Raw genomic sequence first — 21,522 nt, 5'->3', positions numbered from 1 at the left:
CAATTCTGATGCAAGAGACTGAGCATTAGTGATGGGTAATTTGAATGCAAGAGTGGGTGATGTAGCAAATGAGGGATAATTATGGAGACATGGGATGCCCACTGTGAATGATAATAATTAACAACTTATGGAACTATGTGCTGATATAGGACTGGTGATTAGGATTACTTGACAAAAAAAAAAAAAACAGGGAGAAAGGGGTTTAGGGTCATCACGAATTGTTGGATTGTGTACTAATTGATAAGTGTGCCAAGGAGGGACATTGATATTCATATGTGATGAAAGTTGCAGCTGGAGGGATGTCTGATCACTTCTTGGTGATGAAAATTTGTTGTGGCTACAGAAAAACAGGAAATGGGATGGAAGAAGACAGTGAATGTACATGAGCTTGGAAATGGGGTCTGAGGAAGAAAGTCAGGATAGATTAGGTGAAGAATGACAAAAGGTGAAAACAAATAAAGCTATGGAAAGGAACAGAAAATATTTTGGGAAGTGGTGCTTACATGTGTGAGATAAGTATGTAGCATGTGGAAGGAGGGATGTGGATGGGCAAAACAGAGCAGTGAGTGGTAGGATTACAGAGCTAAGTTACCAGTGAGGGAGAAAGAGCATTACCCACTGGGAAAAAGTGCAGGTGACCTGAGAATGTACAAGAAAAATTATTATACCAGATCAAAAGGGGCTGAAAAAGAGGATAAATGAGAGGTGGAGAAAGTGTTGGCACACTAATCAGAGGTTTTGATATCTTCCACTGTTACATAAAACCTCAAAAGGACCCAGCAGTCTATTGCTATTTGAATTCCTTTGTAAATTTCAGGGACAATGAAAAATGTTTTAGAAAGTTGTGAAGTGTGAGGAAAACAAGAAAAATGGAAAAATCAGTAAGGGGAGCAGATATGGAAAGGGTATAACACAAACAAGAAGTGAAGATGAGATGGAGTGAGTATCATGGACTGCTGACTGTGTTAAATGACAAGATGGCAGATTTGGGCTGTTTGAGACAAGAAAATACATGAAGGAAGAGAATCATGACAAATGGTTAAGTGAAAAGAGAAAAGGAGGTAAGGGCCTTGGGACTGCAGATGAACTTCCCTAGAAAGGAGATGACTATGCTGTTGATTAGTCAATCTGGATTTTCAACATATGTAGGGGTCATAATAAGGTGCTTGAGGACTGGCATAATGCCTGTATAGTACGACTGCATGAAGGCAAGGGGCACAAAAGTGAATGATAATAATATATATAATTATGCTAAATACACCTAAATATATATTTATTTCCTATTCATATAAACAGTGTATTAAATACAATACCTCTTTTTTTGTACAAAGTATGTAAATAATTCATATATTCTCCAAGTATAACTGTCCTTCCATTTTCCTAAATACAGTCAGGCAATCATAATATTGTTATGAAGAGAATGAACAATTAATCATACTGTATGGACGAACTTTTCATTCCATGGGGGATCTGCTTATGCATCTATGAACTGCATATGATAATAACTAGGTGACTTTTTTAAAAGCTAGATGAGAAATATCATATCAACACTATTATAAAACTGTAACTGTCCAAATGAATTTCACTAAAGGCAAGAAAGGCTATTATGTTGAAATAATTGTACTTATAGACTTTTACTCATTTGGCTTTACTTTAATGCTGGTTTTTACTCTTAGCATGAAGTCATTCAACCTGTTTACACGAGCAGTAAAACTTTAAACTTCTGTGTAACAAATATTATTTTCTTTTGTATGAAAATAAACAATTAACATTATAATCAATCAATGTATCTGAAGCTAAAGACCATAAATTTAAAAGTCATTTGTTAACTTTTCTTAAGTGAATCTGGCATTCAGTACACCATCAAATTGTTTAGGAATGATTTGTAGTCACAAGTATGTTACTTTTGAAATTCTTTTACATAAAAATTTATGGAATGACTTTCAACTGTGTATTACAATAAATTAGTTTAAGTGTTTCAACAATCCTTAGAACCATAGAATTATATTTGAACAAAAGGCGATGTATACATGTATCTGGTAAAAAAAAAAGAAAAAAAAAATATATATATATATATATATATATATATAAATATATATATATATATATATATATATATATATATATATATATATATATATATATATATTAGCACTCCTGAGAGTCTGCTTGTACACTGAAAAATTCTTGTAATGGAAGATTTAAGAAAAGAAAGACAAAAGTAAATTAAATTTATCAATATACGTCTGTCACTCTGGTCCATTAATCACCACATAATAATGAGTTTTCAGTTGTCTTTAATACTTAGCTATGAAAAGGACTGTTTTCAAAATACATATGATTACACATGATAAAACCATATTGTACATGATAAAACGATATTATACAAGGAATTATTTTCAGCTTTAAATAGATACCACAGCACAACAAAGTGTTGTCTTTGTTTATGTATTTACATAACCTTTGGTGAAGAAGCCAATCTTCACAGAAATTCTTCATTATCTATTCACATGGCCAAAGTCTTGTAGTATCACATATGATTAGTTTGCCTTTGACCCAAACATCATAGGAGGTCACCTGCAATATGGATAAAAACAATAATAAAAGAAATAATTCATCTTTACAGAGAACTCTCCAACACACAATCATAGATTTCTGGATTACGTTATTTTGTATGCAACATAAACCCCAGCTACATTTATGGCAAAGTTTTATCAAAAAAAAAAAATGTGATCTTGAGGATGCTTTGCACCTCGGAAATATACATACTGAGCACCTAGGCCATTTGACTTGGCCTAGCTTGTACACCTACAAAGAAAGATACATATGTAATTTTCATAGAATAATCACATGTTACCTTTCTCTGATGTATGCGAGTCATGATGAATATTAAATCAAAGAATGTAATACAAGAATAGAGGAGGAGAACAATAGACACATGATTAGATACTGCATTCTCTAATAACTAAGTAATAACACATTCTCCTTGCCATTATATATGTATTTTGTAAAGACAAGGTAGTGATCAAATGAAAGTCTGACTCCTTTAACTGAAACTTCGAAATCATCTGGAATCAAGCATTAATAATTTCTGATGTAAGAATGACACTACACTCTACCTCAATCCTCCATGCTCCCTCAATAAACCAAAGTTCATTACTTCATGGCCTTCTACTCACTATGGGTTTTCATTCTGTAGTCCTCTTGCAAGGTCAGTATAATGGGACAGCCTACTTTTGAATGAAGTAATCCTATTATTCATGAGAAAATCATATTTGCAAGATACACAATATTTTACCTGTATGTGTGTACCCCTTAATCCATTAAAACAAGATTCTGCACTTCAGTAACAATCTGAGTAGCTATTCATCCTTATATGAAGAGAAGTCCTAGTTTCTCCTACTGATTCCAAGATGAAATAACAGACGCAATGAATAAATAAATAAAGGGAATAAATAAAGGCAGACAGTATGAATTATGTACATGTGTATATATGTATATGTCTGTGTGTGTATATATATGTGTACATTGAGATGTATAGGTATGTATATTTGCGTGTATGTATATACATGTGTATGTGGGTGGGTTGGGCCATTCTTTCGTCTGTTTCCTTGCACTACCTCGGTAACGCAGGAGACAGCGACAAAGCAAAATAAATAAATAAATAAAATAACACCCTAAGCCTCCCCAATGCCCTACCAAGCTTATAACCCTCCTCTTCAACACTTTTGACAATGAAGAAATATAACAACCACTAGAGAGCTAACAGAAATGAGGAACACACTGGAATTTATCATACATGTATCCATACTACAAAAACATCTTGCACATCAAAGAGGGATTTTCCCATTTCAGTGGACTCCAGTTGTTGGTGCAGCCATGAGCTAACATAAAATACACTTTGATTACTCCATTGGGTGACAAACAAATAAAGTGTTATTAGACTCTGCCTGCAAGAGATTACACAGTGAGTGTCAGTCACCTTTGGCAAGGCTGTATCACTGACACTAGACAAGATGGAATACACTCTTGTCAAGGGACTTCTTACTCCAAAGGAATGTGGCATATGATGTGGTATGCTGGGGTTGACATGCTGTCAGTGGACTCAACCAGGGCAGGTGAAGCATCTTGGGTAAACCATGGAAAGGTTTGTGGGGCCTGGATGTGGATAGGTAGCTGTGGTTTCAAAGCATTACACATGACAGCTAGAGACTGAGTGTGGATGACTGTGGCCTTTTTGTCTGCATATTCCTGGCACTACCTCAATGAAGCAAGGGATGGCGATGCTGTTTTCCTGTGGGGTTGGGTGGCAATGGGAATGGACGAAGGCAAGCAAGTATGAATATGTACAGGTGTATGTATGTAATGTATGCATATGTGTATGTATATGTATGCATATGCTTATACATATATATTTTTTTTTATTATTTTGCTTTGTCGCTGTCTCCCGCGTTTGCGAGGTAGCACAAGGAAACAGACGAAAGAAATGGCACAACCCACCTCCTACGTTTGCGAGGTAGCACAAGGAAACAGACGAAAGAAATGGCCCAACCCACCCCCATACACATGTATATACATACGTCCACACACGCAAATACACATACCTACACAGCTTTCCATGGTTTACCCCAGATCACATGCCCTGATTCAATCCACTGACAGCACGTCAACCCTGGTATACCACATCGATCCAATTCACTCTATTCCTTGCCCTCCTTTCACCCTCCTGCATGTTCAGGCCCCGATCACACAAAATCTTTTTCACTCCATCTTTCCACCTCCAATTTGGTCTCCCTCTTCTCCTCGTTCCCTCCACCTCCGACACATATATCCTCTTGGTCAATCTTTCCCCACTTATTCTCTCCATGTGCCCAAACCATTTCAAAACACCCTCTTCTGCTCTCTCAACCACGCTCTTTTTATTTCCACACATCTCTCTTACCCTTACGTTACTTACTCGATCAAACCACCTCACACCACACATTGTCCTCAAACATCTCATTTCCAGCACATCCATCCTCCTGCGCACAACTCTATCCATAGCCCACGCCTCGCAACCATACAACATTGTTGGAACCACTATTCTTTCAAACATACCCATTTTTGCTTTCCGAGATAATGTTCTCGACTTCCACACATTCTTCAAGGCTCCCAGAATTTTCGCCCCCTCCCCCACCCTATGATCCACTTCCGCTTCCATGGTTCCATCCGCTGCCAGATCCACTCCCAGATATCTAAAACACTTTACTTCCTCCAGTTTTTCTCCATTCAAACTTACCTCCCAATTGACTTGACCCTCAACCCTACTGTACCTAATAACCTTGCTCTTATTCACATTTACTCTTAACTTTCTTCTTTCACACACTTTACCAAACTCAGTCACCAGCTTCTGCAGTTTCTCACATGAATCAGCCACCAGCGCTGTATCATCAGCGAACAACAACTGACTCACTTCCCAAGCTCTCTCATCCCCAGCAGACTTCATACTTGCCCCTCTTTCCAAAACTCTTGCATTCACCTCCCTAACAACCCATCCATAAACATATTAAACAACCATTGAGACATCACACACCCCTGCCGCAAACCTACATTCACTGAGAACCAATCACTTTCCTCTCTTCCTACTCGTACACATGCCTTACATCCTCGATAAAAACTTTTCACTGCTTCTAACAACTTGCCTCCCACACCATATATTCTTAATACCTTCCACAGAGTATCTCTATCAACTCTATCATATGCCTTCTCCAGATCCATAAATGCTACATACAAATCCATTTGCTTTTCTAAGTATTTCTCACATACCTTCTTCAAAGCAAACACCTGATCCACACATCCTCTACCACTTCTGAAACCACATATATATATATATACATATACATATATATATATATATATATATATATATATATATATATATATATATATATGTATTTGAGTGGATGGGCCATTCTTCATCTGTTTCCTGGTGCTACCTCGCTGATGCGGTTAACAGCAATTATGTATAATAAATATAAATAAATAAATATAGGTGTGTGTGTGTGTGTGTGTGTGTGTGTGTGTGTGTGTGTGTGTGTGTGTGTGTGTGTGTGTGTTTCTTCGTTTGTTTCCTGGCACTACTTCACTAAAGTTGGAAACAGTGATCAAGCATGAAACACAAATGTGGCCTTTTTTGTCTGTTTTCCTGGCACTATCTCAATGATGCACGGGATGGCGATGCTGTTTCGCATGGGGTGGGGCAGCGCCATGAAGGGATGAAGGCAAGCGAGTATGAATATGTATATGTGTATATATGTATATGGCTGTGAATGTGTATGGGATGAGAAGCATGCAAGGAAAAGAGTGGACTGGAATGATGTAGTATGCCAGGGTTGATGTGCTGTCAAAGGAATGAACCAGGGAATGTGAATCATCTGGGGAAAACCATGAAAAGGTCTGTAGGCCTAGATGTGGATAGGGAACTGTGGTTTCGGTGCATTACACATGACAGCTAGAGACTGAGTGTGAACGAATGAGGCCTTTTTTGTCTGTTTTCCAGGTGCTACCTCGCTGAAGCAGGGGAGAGTGATGCTGTTTTACTGTGGGGCAGGGTAGAAACAGGAATGGATGAGGGCAAGCAAATATGAATATGTACATGTGTATGTATGTGATGCCTGCATATGTGTATGTATATGTTGATATGTATATGCAGAATCAAGTGAGAAACTGCAGAAGTTGGTGACTGAGTCTGGAAGAGTGTTTAAAAGGAGAAAGTTGACAGTAAACACGAATAAATGCTAGGTTATCAGGTTTAGTAGGGTTGAGGGATAGGTTGGCTGGGGTGCAAGTTGAAAAGAAAAATTGGAGGAAAAGAAGTGTTCTAAATACCTGGGAGTGGATATGGCAGGAAATGGAACCATGTAAGCATGAGTCATATGGTGGGGGAGGGGGCGAAGGTTCTGGGAGTACTGAAGAATGTGTGGAAAAAGAGAACGTCACCTGGGAGGGGAAAAATGGGTATGTTTGAAGGAATAGTAATTCCAAGAATATTAGTCAATGCTAGGCATGGGCTATAGATAAGGCTGTGCAGAAAAGGCTGAATGTGATATCAGGAAATGAAATGTTTAAGGACAATATGTGGTGTGAGGAGTTTGATAGAATACATAAGGGAATATGTGATATTAAGAAGAATGTGACTGAGGGAGCTTAAAAGGGTGTTCTAAAATGGTTTGGACGTATGCAAGAATTAGTAAGGAGTGGTTGACAGAGTATATATGTATCAGAATGGGAGTAAACAAAGAGAATGGGGAGACCACACTGGAGATGGAAGGATGGGGTGAAAAAGATTTTGAGGGATTGGTGACCTCAACATGCAGGAGGGTGGAAGGTATGCACAGAAGAGAGTGAATTCAACTGATGATGTATAATGGGGTCGACATGCTGTCAATGTACTGAACCAGGCATGTGATGCATCTGGGGTAAACCATGGAAAGTTCTGTGGGGCTTAGTTGTGGATAGGGAGCTGTGGTTTTGGTGCATTACACATGGTGGTGAGAGAATGGTTGTGAGCAGATGTTACTTGTGTGTTGCAGAATGCAACTAAAAGGGGCAGGAGTGGGTGGCAGGAAATTCTCCCTTCCAATATAACTTTCCAAAAGAAGGAACATAGTAAGGAGCCAAGTGAAGAATTTTCCTCTTACGGCTCTGTCATCTGTTCTTGATGCTACTTTGCTCATGCAGGAAATGGAGGTGGAAGGATGGACTGAAAAAGGTTTTGAGCAATCGGGGCCTGAACATACAGGAGGGTGAAAGGCGTGCAAGGAATAGAGTGAATTGGAACGATGTGGTATACCGGGGTCGATGTGCTGTCAATGGATTGAACCAGGGCATAAGAAGCGCTGAGGTAAACCATGGAAAGTTCTGTGGGGCCTGAATGTGGAAAGGGAGCTGTGGTTTCGGTGCATTACACATGACAGCAACAGATTGAGTGAGAACGAACGTGGCCTTTGTTGTTTTTTCCTATTGCTAACTTGTGCACATGCGAGGGTAGGGGGTGTCATTTCATGTGTGGTGGGGTGGCGATGGGAATGAATAAAGGCAGACGGTATGAATTATGTACATGTGTACATATGTATATGTCTGTGTATGTATGTGTATGTATACGTTGAAATGTATAGGTACGTATATTTGCGTGTGTGGACGTGTATGTATATACATGTGTATGTGGGTGGGTTGGGCCTTTTTTTTTGTCTGTTTCCTTGTGCTACCTCGCAAATGTGGGAGACAGTGACAAAGCAAAATAAATAAAATAAATAAAACGGTTGAAATGTATAGGTATGTATATGTGCGTGTGTGGGCATTTATGTACATACATGTGTATATGGTGGGTTGGGCCATTCTTTCATCTGTTTTATTGTCTGCATATTATCCATGGGGATAGGGGAGAAAGACTGCCTATGTATTTCCTGCCTGTCGTAGAAAGCGACTAAAAGGGGAGGGAGCGGGGGCTGGAAATCCTCCCCTCTTGTTTTTAATTTTCCAAAAGAAGGAACAGAGAAGGGGGCCAAGTGAGGATTTACTTCAAAGGCTCAGTGCTCTGTTCATTGCTTCCTTACTACTGTGGGAGATGGCAAATAGTATGAAAAAAAAGAGAAAAAAATATATATATATATATCCCTGGAGATATGGCGTGGGCTATGGATAGAGTTGTGCGCAGGAGGATGGATGTGCTGGAAATGAGATGTTTGAGGACAATGTGTGGTGTGAGGTGGTTTGATCGAGTAAGTAACGTAAAGGTAAGAGAGATGTGTGGAAATAAAAAGAGCGTGGTTGAGAGAGCAGAAGAGGGTGTTTTGAAATGGTTTGGGCACATGGAGAGAATGAGTGAGGAAAGATTGACCAAGAGGATATATGTGTCGGAGGTGGAGGGAACGAGGAGAAGAGGGAGACCAAATTGGAGGTGGAAAGATGGAGTGAAAAAGATTTTGTGTGATCGGGGCCTGAACATGCAGGAGGGTGAAAGGAGGGCAAGGAATAGAGTGAATTGGAGCGATGTGGTATACCGGGGTTGATGTGCTGTCAGTGGATTGAATCAAGGCATGTGAAGCGTCTGGGGTAAACCATGGAAAGCTGTGTAGGTATGTATATTTGCGTGTGTGGACGTATGTATATACATGTGTATGGGGGTGGGTTGGGCCATTTCTTTCGTCTGTTTCCTTGCGCTACCTCGCAAACACGGGAGACAGCAAAAAAAAAAAAAAAAAAAAAAATCCCTGGAGATAGGGGAGAAAGAATACTTCCCAAACATTCCTCACGTGTCGTAGAAGGCGACTAAAGGGGACAGGAGCGGGGGCCTAGAAACCCTCCCCTCCTTGTATTTCAACTTTTTAAAAGGGGAAACAGAAGAAGAAGTCACGCAGGGAGTGCTCATTCTCCTTGAAGGCTCAGATTTGGGTGTCTAAATGTGTGTGGATGTAACCATGATGAGAAAAAAGGAGAGATAGGTAGTATGTTTGAGGAAAGGAACCTGGATGTTTTGGCTCAGAGTGAAACAAAGCTCAAGGGTAAAGGTGAAGAGTGGTTTGGGAATGTCTTGGGAGTAAAGTCAGGGGTTGGTGTGAGAACAAGAGCAAAGGAAGGAGTAGCATTACTCCTGAAGCAGGAGTGGTGGGAGTATGTAATAGAGTGTAAGAAAGCAAACTCTAGATTGATATGGGTAAAACTGAAAGTGGATGGAGAGAGATGGGTGATTATTGGTGCATATGCACCTAGGCATGAGAAGAAAGATCATGAGAGGCAAGTGTTTTGGGAGCAGCTAAGTGAGTGTGTTAGTAGTTTTGATGCACAAGACCGGGTTATAGTGATGGGTAGTATAAATGCAAAGGTGAGTAATGTGGAAGTTGAGGGAATAATTGGGAATGTCTTGGGAGTAAAGTCAGGGGTTGGTGTGAGAACAAGAGCAAGGGAAGGAGTAGCATTACTCCTGAAGCAGGAGTGGTGGGAGTATGTAATAGAGTGTAAGAAAGCAAACTCTAGATTGATATGGGTAAAACTGAAAGTGGATGGAGAGAGATGGGTGATTATTGGTGCATATGCACCTAGGCATGAGAAGAAAGATCATGAGAGGCAAGTGTTTTGGGAGCAGCTAAGTGAGTGTGTTAGTAGTTTTGATGCACAAGACCGGGTTATAGTGATGGGTAGTATGAATGCAAAGGTGAGTAATGTGGAAGTTGAGGGAATAATTGGTGTACATGGTGTGTTCATTGTTGTAAATGGAAATGGTGAAGAGCTTGTAGATTTATGTGCTGAAAAAGGACTGGTGATTTGGGAATACCTGGTTTAAAAAGAGAGATATACATAAGTATACGTATGTAAGTAGGAGAGATGGCCAGAGAGCATTATTGGATTACATGTTAATTGATAGGTGCGCGAAAGAGAGACTTTTGGATGTTAATGTGCTGAGAGGAGGAACTGGAGGGATGTCTGATCATTATCTTGTGGAGGTGAAGGTGAGGATGGGATGTCTGATCATTATCTTGTGGAGGCGAAGGTGAAGACTTGTTGAGGTTTTCAGAAAAGAAGAGAGAATGTTGGGGTGAAGAAAGTGGTGAGAGTAAGTGAGCTTGGGAAGGAGACTTGTGTGAGGAAGTATCAGGAGAGACTAAGTACAGAATGGAAAAAGGTAAGAACAAAGGATGTAACAGTAGTGGGGGAGTAATGGGATGTATTTAGGGAAGCAGTGATAGCTTGCGCAAAAGATGCTTGTAGCATGAGAAGTGTGGGAGGTGGGCAGATTAGAAAGGGTAGTGAGTGGTGAGATGAAGAAGTAATATCATTAGTGAAAGAGAAGAGAGAGGCATTTGGAGGATTTTTGCAGAGAAATAAAGCAAATGACTGCGAGATGTATAAAAGAAAGAGGCAGGAGGTCATGAGAAAGGTGCAAGAGGTGAAAAAGAGGGCAAATGAGAGTTGGAGTGGGAGAGTATCATTAAATTTTAGGGAGAGTAAAAAGATGTTTTGGAAGGAGGTAAATAAAGTGCATAAGACAAGGGAACAAATGGGAACATCAGTGAAGGGAGGTAATGGGGAGGTGGTAACAAGTAGTGGTGATGCGAGAAGGAGATGGAGTATTTTGAAGGTTTGTTGAATGTGTTTGATGATAGAGCTGCAGATATAGGGTATTTTGGTTGAGGTGGTGTGCAAAGTGAGAGGGTTAGGGATAATGATTTGGTAAACAGAAAAGAGGTAGTAAAAGCTATACGGAAGATGAAAGCCGGCAAGGCAGCGGGTTTGGATGGTATTGCAGTGGAAATTATCAAAAAAGGGGATGACTGTGTTGTTGACTGGTTGGTAAGGTTATTTAATGTATGTATGACTCATGGTGAGGTGCCTGAGGATTGGCAGAATGCTTGCATAGTGCCATTGTACAAAGGCAAAGGGGATAAAGGTGAGTGCTCAAATTACAAAGATAAAAGTTTGTTGAGTATTCCTGGGAAATTATATGGGAGGGTATTGATTGAGAGGGTGAAGGCATGTACAGAGCATCAGATTGGGGAAGAGTAGTGTGGTTTCAGAAGTGGTAGAGGATGTGTGGATCAGGTGTTTGCTTTGAAGAATGTATGTGAGAAATACTTAGAAAAGCAAATGGGATTTGTATGTAGCATTCATGGATCTGGAGAAAGCATATGATAGAGTTTATAGAGATGCTCTGTGGAAGGTATTAAGAATATATGGTGTGGGAGGCAAGGTGTTAGAAGCAGTGAAAAGTTTTTATCAAGGATGGAAGGCAAGTATACGTGTAGGAAGAGAGGAAAGTGATTGGTTCTCAGTGAAAGTTGGTTTGCGACAGGGGTGTGTGATGTCTCCATGGTTGTTTAATTTGTTTATGGATGGGGTTGTTAGGGAGGTGAATGCAAGAGTTTTGGAAAGAGGGGCAAATATGCAGTCTGTTGTGGATGAGAGAGATTGGGAAGTGAGTCAGTTGTTGTTCGCTGATGATACAGCGCTGGTGGCTGATTTGGGTGTGAAGCTGCAGAAGCTGGTGACTGAGTTTGGTAAAGTGTGTGAAAGAAGAAAGCTGAGAGTAAATGTGAATAAGAGCAAGGATATTAGGTACAGTAGGGTTGAGGGACAAGTCAATTGGGAAGTAAGTTTGAATGGAGAAAAACTGGAGGAAGTGAAGTGTTTTAGATATCTGGGAGTGGCTTTGGCAGTGGATGGTACCATGGAAGCAGAAGTGAGTCATAGGGTGGGGAGGGGGCGAAAGTTCTGGGAGCATTGAAAAATGTGTGGAAGTCAAGAACGTTATCTCGGAAAGCAAAAATGGGTATGTTTGAAGGAATAGTGGTTCCAACAATGTTATATGGTTGCAAGGCATGGGCTACAGATAGAATTGTGTGGAGGAGGGTGGGTGCACTGGAAAGAGATGTCTGAGGACAATATGTGGTGTGAGGTGGTTTAATCGAGTAAGTAATGAAAGGATAAGAGAGATGTGTGGTAATAAAAAGAGGGTGGTTGAGAGAGTAGAAGAGTGTGCTTTGAAATGGTTTGGTCACATGGACAGAATGAGTGAGGAAAGATTGACCAAGAGGATGTATGTGTCAGAGGTGGAGGGAACGAGGAGAAGTGGGAGACCAAATTGGAGGTGGAAAGATGGAGTGAAAAAGATTTTGAGTCATCGGGGCCTGAACATGCAGGAGGGTGAAAGGTGTGCAAGAAATAGTGAATTGGAACGATGTGGTATATCGGGGTCGACGTGTTGGCAATGGATTGAACCAGGGCACGTGAAGTGTTTGGGGTAAACCATGGAAAGCTTTGTGGGGCCTGGATGTGGAAAGGAAGCTGTGGTTTCGGTGCATTATACATGACAGCCAGAGACTGAATGTGAACGAATGTGGCCTTTGTTGTCTTTTCCTAGCACTATCTCGTGCACATGCGGGGGAGGGGGTTGTCATTTTATGTATGGCGGGATGGTGAAGGGAACGAATAAGTGCAGACGGTGTGAATTATGTACAGGTGTATATATGTATGTGTCTGTGTGTGTATATATATGTGTACATTGAGATGTATAGGTATGTATATGTGTGTGTGTGGACGTGTATGTATATACATGTGTATGTGGGTGGGTTGGGCCATTCTTTCGTCTGTTTCCTTGCGCTACCTCACTAACGCAGGAGACAGCGACAAAGTATATTAAAGTATATCAATAAAAATACAGTCCTTGACTTATGATGGGGTTATATCCCGAGAAACCAATCATAAGTTTAACAATTATAAGTCGGGGGTTATCTGTATACATAAATAACATATAAACAAATAGAGAAATAAATTCTCACTTCTTTCACCAGGAGTCCCTTCTGTGTTTAGAAGGCTCCTGTAGCACTCATGAATTGGCCACATCCATTGGTCAGGACCATAGCTCATAAAGAGTTGTGATGTAATTAACTAGATATACAGTACATGAGGAAATTTTACGCTCATGGGGCCCCATTTCCTGATCATTCTCAACTGTGCCACAACCTCTTAAATTCATATATGCTGTCTGAATTAACCATGTCATCAGTCATTCTGTTCCATTCATCCATTACTCTCATACTATAAAAGTGTGTTTACATACATTTTAAAAAAAATTCTTGTGTAACTTCAAGTTATGTCCTCTGATTGCTATATCCCTACATCTCTTCAAAAATTGTTCACTGTCCACATCATCAATCTCTTTTAAAAACTTAAAGGCTGGTATGAGGTCACCCCTTACTCTCCTCTCTTCCAAAGTTGGAAAATGTTAAGCCTCCAGCCTTTCCCTGTAACTCACCTCTCATGATTCTGGTACCATCTTTGTTGCCCTCCTCTTGATCTTCTCTATGAGCTCTTTGTGCTTCTTTAGGTGCAATGACCAAACCTGAGAAGCATATTCTAGTTTTGGCCTTATGCAAGATATGAACAGCTAGCTAAAAAATTTCTCATCTACATATATGAAAACTATCCTGATATTTCCCTGCAAATATTTTGTCTCATTACTATCCTCCTAATATGGGACTCTGGTGATAGATTAGGGACAATTTCTATATGCAGCAAGTGCAGGGCAATTGAATAAAAGTGTATGATAGATGCAAGAGGGGTATGAAAGAGTCTCAGGATATGATGAAATGGTGTTTGTAGCATTGTAGAGATGGGCTATGTCCAGAAAACAGATGGTAAAGTGTGATTCGTTTCTATCTGGGAGGTGTGGTTTCTGATGTGTGTATGTCTGATGAGTTGGAGTTTAAGACTGCACTGGGAGGTAAGTTGTCTCGTGTTTGTCAGGTTATTCAGTTTTGTAAGCGTCATCTTTGCTGGAGATGGAGGGAACTGTATGAAGAGGCCACTAAAGGGTGAGGCAGGGGTAAGCTTTTCTTTCTACTTGGGGGTTGGTGACTAGCGACAAAGTTGTTAGGGGCGGAGGAGTCTAGTGCTGTTGCGTTGAACTGGAAGCTGAGCTTGTTGAAGTGGGACTGCATTAATAGGATCTTTGTTCCACTGTGTAGGTGTTGAGTCTTTGTGGTTGCGAGGCAGCCAGTAATACCTATTCTGTGAGGTCTGAGGCTTTGTTATAATTGCTTTTGAGAGTGTCAAAGACCAAGCAGGCGAGGCGTATTTCAAATTGGAGTGGATGAATTGTTTGTAGATGTGGCAGGATTCTTTTTCTTGTCCAAATCTGGTGCCAGTCAGTATATGTAGGATTTAGTTTTTGTGTCACTGATGTTGTGGTGAATGTTATATGTATGTCATATGAGATGCCTAGTTTTTTTTTTGGGCTGGTGACTTTCCATTCAAAGGGACTGAAGGGGTAAGCTGGCGTTAAATGAGCGAGTAAAGAATTCTGTAATGATACACAGGGCCACTGTTTCGACTGTGTAATGTAGTGTTACATGCTTGCTGTTGCCACTTAGGTGTCATGGTGTTGTGATGTGACTGTGAGGTCATTTGTATGATAAAACACCTTTATGATGAGGTTCAGCCTAAGGTATGGGAGGTCATGTAGGATGAAATCGGAGAGGACTGGAGAAAGACCTGCTCCCTGGGGAACTCCTAAGTAGAGCTTAAGTGTTTTAAAGGTGAAGCCAATGAGACTCTGGCATGGAAGATGACCATGAAACTGACCAATCATCTATATACAGCAAAACCTCTGTTATCTGGAATGCCTGGAGAATAATCTTTTATCTATGTTAGCTGAGATGGCACAGGCAGCTGAGGCCCTAATCAAGGCCTTCCCATCAACACTATATATATATATATATATATATATATATATATATATATAAAAAAAAAAAAAAAAAAAAAGAGAGGGGAGGATTTCCAGCCCCCCGCTCCCTTCCCTTTTAGTCGCCTTCTACGACATGCAGGGAATACGTGGGAAGTATTTTTTTTTTTTTTTTTTTTTTTTTTTTCCAAAAGAAGGAACAGAGAAGAGGGCCAGGTGAGGATATTTCCTCAAAGGCCCAGTCCTCTGTTCTTAACGCTACCTCACTGTCGCGGGAAATGGCGGATAGTATGAAAAAAAAAAAAAAAAAAATATATATATATATATATATATTTTTTTTTTTTGTCGCTGTCTCCCGCGTTTGCGAGGTAGCGCAAGGAAACAGACGAAAGAAATGGCCCAACCCACCCCAATACACATGTATATACATACACGTCCACACACGCAAATATACATACCTACACAGCTTTCTATGGTTTACCCCAGACGCTTCACATGCCCTGATTCAATCCATTGACAGCACGTCAACCCCGGTATACCACATCGATCCAATTCACTCTATTCCTTGCCCTCCTTTCGCCCTCCTGCATGTTCAGGTCCCAATCACACAAAATCTTTTTCACTCCATCTTTCCACCTCCAATTTGGTCTCCCACTTCTCCTCGTTCCCTCCACCTCCGACATATATATCCTCTTGGTCAATCTTTCCTCACTCATTCTCTCCATGTGCCCAAACCATTTCAAAACACCCTCTTCTGCTCTCTCAACCACGCTCTTTTTATTTCCACACATCTCTCTTACCCTTATGTTACTTACTCGATCAAACCACCTCACACCACACATTGTCCTCAAACATCTCATTTCCAGCACATCCACCCTCCTGCGCACAACTCTATCCATAGCCCACGCCTCGCAACCATACAACATTGTTGGAACCACTATTCCTTCAAACATACCCATTTTTGCTTTCCGAGATAATGTTCTCGACTTCCACACATTCTTCAAGGCTCCCAGGATTTTCGCCCCCCTCCCCCACCCTATGATCCACTTCCGCTTCCATGGTTCCATCCGCTGCCAGATCTACTCCCAGATATCTAAAACACTTTACTTCCTCCAGTTTTTCTCCATTCAAACTTACCTCCCAATTGACTTGACCCTCAACCCTACTGTACCTAATAACCTTGCTCTTATTCACATTTACTCTTAACTTTCTTCTTTCACACACTTTACCAAACTCAGTCACCAGCTTCTGCAGTTTCTCACATGAATCAGCCACCAGCGCTGTATCATCAGCGAATAACAACTGACTCACTTCCCAAGCTCTCTCATCCACAACAGACTTCATACTTGCCCCTCTTTCCAAAACTCTTGCATTCACCTCCCTAACAACCCCATCCATAAACAAATTAAACAACCATGGAGACATCACACACCCCTGCCGCAAACCTACATTCACTGAGAACCAATCACTTTCCTCTCTTCCTACTCGTACACATGCCTTGCATCCTCGATAAAAACTTTTCACTGCTTTTAACAACTTGCCTCCCACACCATATATTCTTAATGCCTTCCACAGAGCATCTCTATCAGCTCTATCATATGCCTTCTCCAGATCCATAAATGCTACATACAAATCCATTTGCTTTTCTAAGTATTTCTCACATACATTCTTCAAAGCAAACACCTGATCCACACATCCTCTGCCACTTCTGAAACCACAATGCTCTTCCCCAATCTGATGCTCTGTACATGCCTTCACCCTCTCAATCAATACCCTCCCATATAATTCACCAGGAATACTCAACAAACTTATACCTCTGAAATTTGAGCACTCACTCTTATCCCCTTTGCCTTTGTACAATGGCACTATGCACGCATTCCGCCAATCCTCAGGCACCTCACCATGAGTCATACATACATTAAATAATCTTACCAACAAGTCAATAATACAGTCACCCCCTTTTTTAATAAATTCCACTGCAATACCATCTAAACCTGCTGCCTTGCCGGCTTTCATCTTCCGCAAAGCTTTTACTACCTCTTCTCTGTTTACCAAATCATTTTCCCTGACCCTCTCACTTTGCACACCACCTCGACCAAAACACCCTATATCTGCCACTCTATCATCAAACACATTCAACAAACCTTCAAAATACTCACTCCATCTCCTTCTCACATCACCACTACTTGTTATCACCTCCCCATTTGCCCCCTTCACTGAAGTTCCCATTTGCTCCCTTGTCTTGCAGAATTTATTTACCTCCTTCCAGAACATCTTTTTATTCTCCCTAAAATTTAATGATACTCTCTCACCCCAACTCTCATTTGCCCTCTTTTTCACCTCTTGCACCTTTCTCTTGACCTCCTGTCTCTTTCTTTTATACATCTCCCACTCAATTGCATTTTTTCCCTGCAAAAATCGTCCAAATGCCTCTCTCTTCTCTTTCACTAATAATCTTACTTCTTCATCCCACCACTCACTACCCTTTCTAATCAACCCACCTCTCACTCTTCTCATGCCACAAGCATCTTTTGCGCAATCCATCACTGATTCCCTAAATACATCCCATTCCTCCCCCACTCCCCTTACTTCCATTGTTCTCACCTTTTTCCATTCTGTACTCAGTCTCTCCTGGTACTTCCTCACACAAGTCTCCTTCCCAAGCTCACTTACTCTCACCACCCTCTTCACCCCAACATTCACTCTTCTTTTCTGAAAACCCATACAAATCTTCACCTTAGCCTCCACAAGAAAATGATCAGACATCCCTCCAGTTGCACCTCTCAGCACATCAACATCCAAAAGTCTCTCTTTTGCGCGCCTGTCAATTAACACGTAATCCAATAACGCTCTCTGGCCATCTCTCCTACTTACATACGTATACTTATGTATATCTCGCTTTTTAAACCAGGTATTCCCAATCACCAGTACTTTTTCAGCACATAAATCTACAAGCTCTTCACCATTTCCATTTACAACACTGAACACCCCATGTATACCAATTATTCCCTCAACTGCCACATTACTCACCTTTGCATTCAAATCACCCATCACTATAACCCGGTCTCGTGCATCAAAACCACTAACACACTCATTCAGCTGCTCCCAAAACACTTGCCTCTCATGATCTTTCTTCTCATGCCCAGGTGCATATGCACCAATAATCACCCATCTCTCTCCATCAACTTTCAGTTTTACCCATATTAATCGAGAATTTACTTTCTTTCATTCTATCACATACTCCCACAACTCCTGTTTCAGGAGTACTGCTACTCCTTCCCTTGCTCTTGTCCTCTCACTAACCCCTGACTTTACTCCCAAGACATTCCCAAACCACTCTTCCCCTTTACCCTTGAGCTTCGTTTCACTCAGAGCCAAAACATTCAGGTTCCTTTCCTCAAACATACTACCTATCTCTCCTTTTTTCACATCTTGGTTACATCCACACACATTTAGACACCCCAGTCTGAGCCTTCGAGGAGGATGAGCACTCCCCGCGTGACTCCTTCTTCTGTTTCCCATTTTAGAAAGTTAAAAAAATACAAGGAGGGGAGGATTTCTGGCCCCCGGCTCCCGTCCCCTCTAGTCACCTTCTATGACACGCGAGGAACGCGTGGGAAGTATTCTTTCACCCCCATCCCCAGGGATAATATACATATATATGCATATATATACATATACACATACATACGCACATATACACACATACACACATATACATATATATACATATGAAAAAATGTAAGAAATAATTTAGAAAACTGAAACTTCTAGCTTGAAATGAAATGAAAAAAAATGAATGTCACATAATGGTTCAACCTCTGGCTATGGAAAAGGGAAATGTATAATCTATTTACACAAATGTCAATAGTAGTTTTCATCAATTTAACCACTGTATCATACTGCCTGGTCCACTTCTCTTATCATGAAACAGGAATATTGGCTTATGATGTTTCTCAATTTTCTTCATTACACAAAGTACAACCATATCTTGGATACATGAGGGTAGGTAGATGGTCATCCGCCATAATAAAGCCTTGACAGACCAAAAATTTATCTGGACCTCAACTTTTCCAGTACATTTATGAAAAACACCTTATATATATATATATATATATATATATATATATATATATATATATATATTTTTTTTTTTTTTTTTTTTTTTTTTTTATACTTTGTCGCTGTCTCCCGCGTTTGCGAGGTAGCGCAAGGAAACAGACGAAAGAAATGGCCCAACCCCCCCCCCCATACACATGTACATACACACGTCCACACACGCAAATATACATACCTACACAGCTTTCCATGGTTTACCCGAGACGCTTCACATGCCTTGATTCAATCCACTGACAGCACGTCAACCCCTGTATACCACATGACTCCAATTCACTCTATTCCTTGCCCTCCTTTCACCCTCCTGCATGTTCAGGCCCCGATCACACAAAATCTTTTTCACTCCATCTTTCCACCTCCAATTTGGTCTCCCTCTTCTCCTCGTTCCCTCCACCTCCGACACATATATCCTCTTGGTCAATCTCTCCTCACTCATTCTCTCCATGTGCCCAAACCATTTCAAAACACCCTCTTCTGCTCTCTCAACCACGCTCTTTTTATTTCCACACATCTCTCTTACCCTTACGTTACTTACTCGATCAAACCACCTCACACCACACATTGTCCTCAAACATCTCATTTCCAGCACATCCATCCTCCTGCGCACATCTCTATCCATAGCCCACGCCTCGCAACCATACAACATTGTTGGAACCACTATTCCCTCAAACATACCCATTTTTGCTTTCCGAGATAATGTTCTCGACTTCCACACATTTTTCAAGGCTCCCAAAATTTTCGCCCCCTCCCCCACCCTATGATCCACTTCCGCTTCCATGGTTCCATCCGCTGACAGATCCACTCCCAGATATCTAAAACACTTCACTTCCTCCAGTTTTTCTCCATTCAAACTCACCTCCCAATTGACTTGACCCTCACCCCTACTGTACCTAATAACCTTGCTCTTATTCACATTTACTCTCAACTTTCTTCTTCCACACACTTTACCAAACTCAGTCACCAGCTTCTGCAGTTTCTCACATGAATCAGCCACCAGCGCTGTATCATCAGCGAACAACAACTGACTCACTTCCCAAGCTCTCTCATCCCCAACAGACTTCATACTTGCCCCTCTTTCCAGGACTCTTGCATTTACCTCCCTTACAACCCCATCCATAAACAAATTAAACAACCATGGAGACATCACACACCCCTGCCGCAAACCTACATTCACTGAGAACCAATCACTTTCCTCTCTTCCTACACGTACACATGCCTTACATCCTCGATAAAAACTTTTCACTGCTTCTAACAACTTGCCTCCCACACCATATATTCTTAATACCTTCCACAGAGCATCTCTATCAACTCTATCATATGCCTTCTCCAGATCCATAAATGCTACATACAAATCCATTTGCTTTTCTAAGTATTTCTCACATACATTCTTCAAAGCAAACACCTGATCCACACATCCTCTACCACTTCTGAAACCGCACTGCTCTTCCCCAATCTGATGCTCTGTACATGCCTTCACCCTCTCAATCAATACCCTCCCATATAATTTACCAGGAATACTCAACAAACTTATACCTCTGTAATTTGAGCACTCACTCTTATCCCCTTTGCCTTTGTACAATGGCACTATGCACGCATTCCGCCAATCCTCAGGCACCTCACCATGAGTCATACATACATTAAATAACCTTACCAACCAGTCAACAATACAGTCTTTCTTTCAAACTATTTGCCATTTCCCGCATTAGCGAGGTAGCGTTAAGAACAGAGGACTGGGCCTTTGAGGGAATACCCTCACCTGGCCCAATTCTCTGTTCCTTCTTTTGGAAAATAAAAATAAAAAAAAACCCGAAAGGGGAGGATTTCCAGCCCCCCGCTCCCTCCCCTTTTAGTCGCCTTCTACGACACGCAGGGAATACGTGGGAAGTATTCTTAATCCCCTATCCCCAGGGATAATATATATATATATTTTTTTTTTGTCAAACTATTCGCCATTTCCCGCATTAGCGAGGTAGCGTTAAGAACAGAGGACTGGGCCTTTGAGGGAATACCCTCACCTGGCCCAATTCTCTGTTCCTTCTTTTGGAAAAAAAAAAGAAAAAAAAAAAAAAAAAAAGAGGGGAGGATTTCCAGCCCCCCGCTCCCTCCCCTTTTAGTCGCCTTCTACGACACGCAGGGAATACGTGGGAAGTATTCTTTCTCCCCTATCCCCAGGGATAATATATATATAT

At 40.9% G+C, this 21,522-nt stretch overlaps 1 protein-coding gene across 8 annotated transcripts in view; it reads right to left on the bottom strand.

Annotated features, from left to right (window-relative positions):
• Nucleotides 1-1,246: 1,246 nt before the first annotated feature.
• Nucleotides 1,247-21,522, bottom strand: part of LOC139749365 (uncharacterized) — a 492,874-nt gene continuing 472,598 nt past the window's right edge. For 6 of the 8 annotated variants that reach the window (XM_071663129.1, XM_071663130.1, XM_071663123.1 and 3 more), the window contains 2 exons: nt 13,790-13,876; nt 1,247-2,577 (listed from right to left, as the gene is read on the bottom strand). In XM_071663129.1, coding sequence (XP_071519230.1) covers nt 2,564-2,577; nt 13,790-13,876 — 101 coding nt within the window. In that variant the 3' untranslated portion in view covers nt 1,247-2,563. The remainder of the gene's footprint in view (nt 2,578-13,789; nt 13,877-21,522) is intronic. The other 2 variants (XM_071663125.1, XM_071663128.1) reach the window with 1 other exon arrangement.

This window comes from Panulirus ornatus, chromosome 7 (genome assembly GCF_036320965.1).
Source record: "Panulirus ornatus isolate Po-2019 chromosome 7, ASM3632096v1, whole genome shotgun sequence".
NCBI classification, from domain to species: Eukaryota; Metazoa; Arthropoda; class Malacostraca; order Decapoda; family Palinuridae; genus Panulirus; species Panulirus ornatus.
The sequence above is the reverse complement of the archived record's forward strand: the minus strand, read 5'-3'. Positions and strand labels throughout refer to the sequence as shown.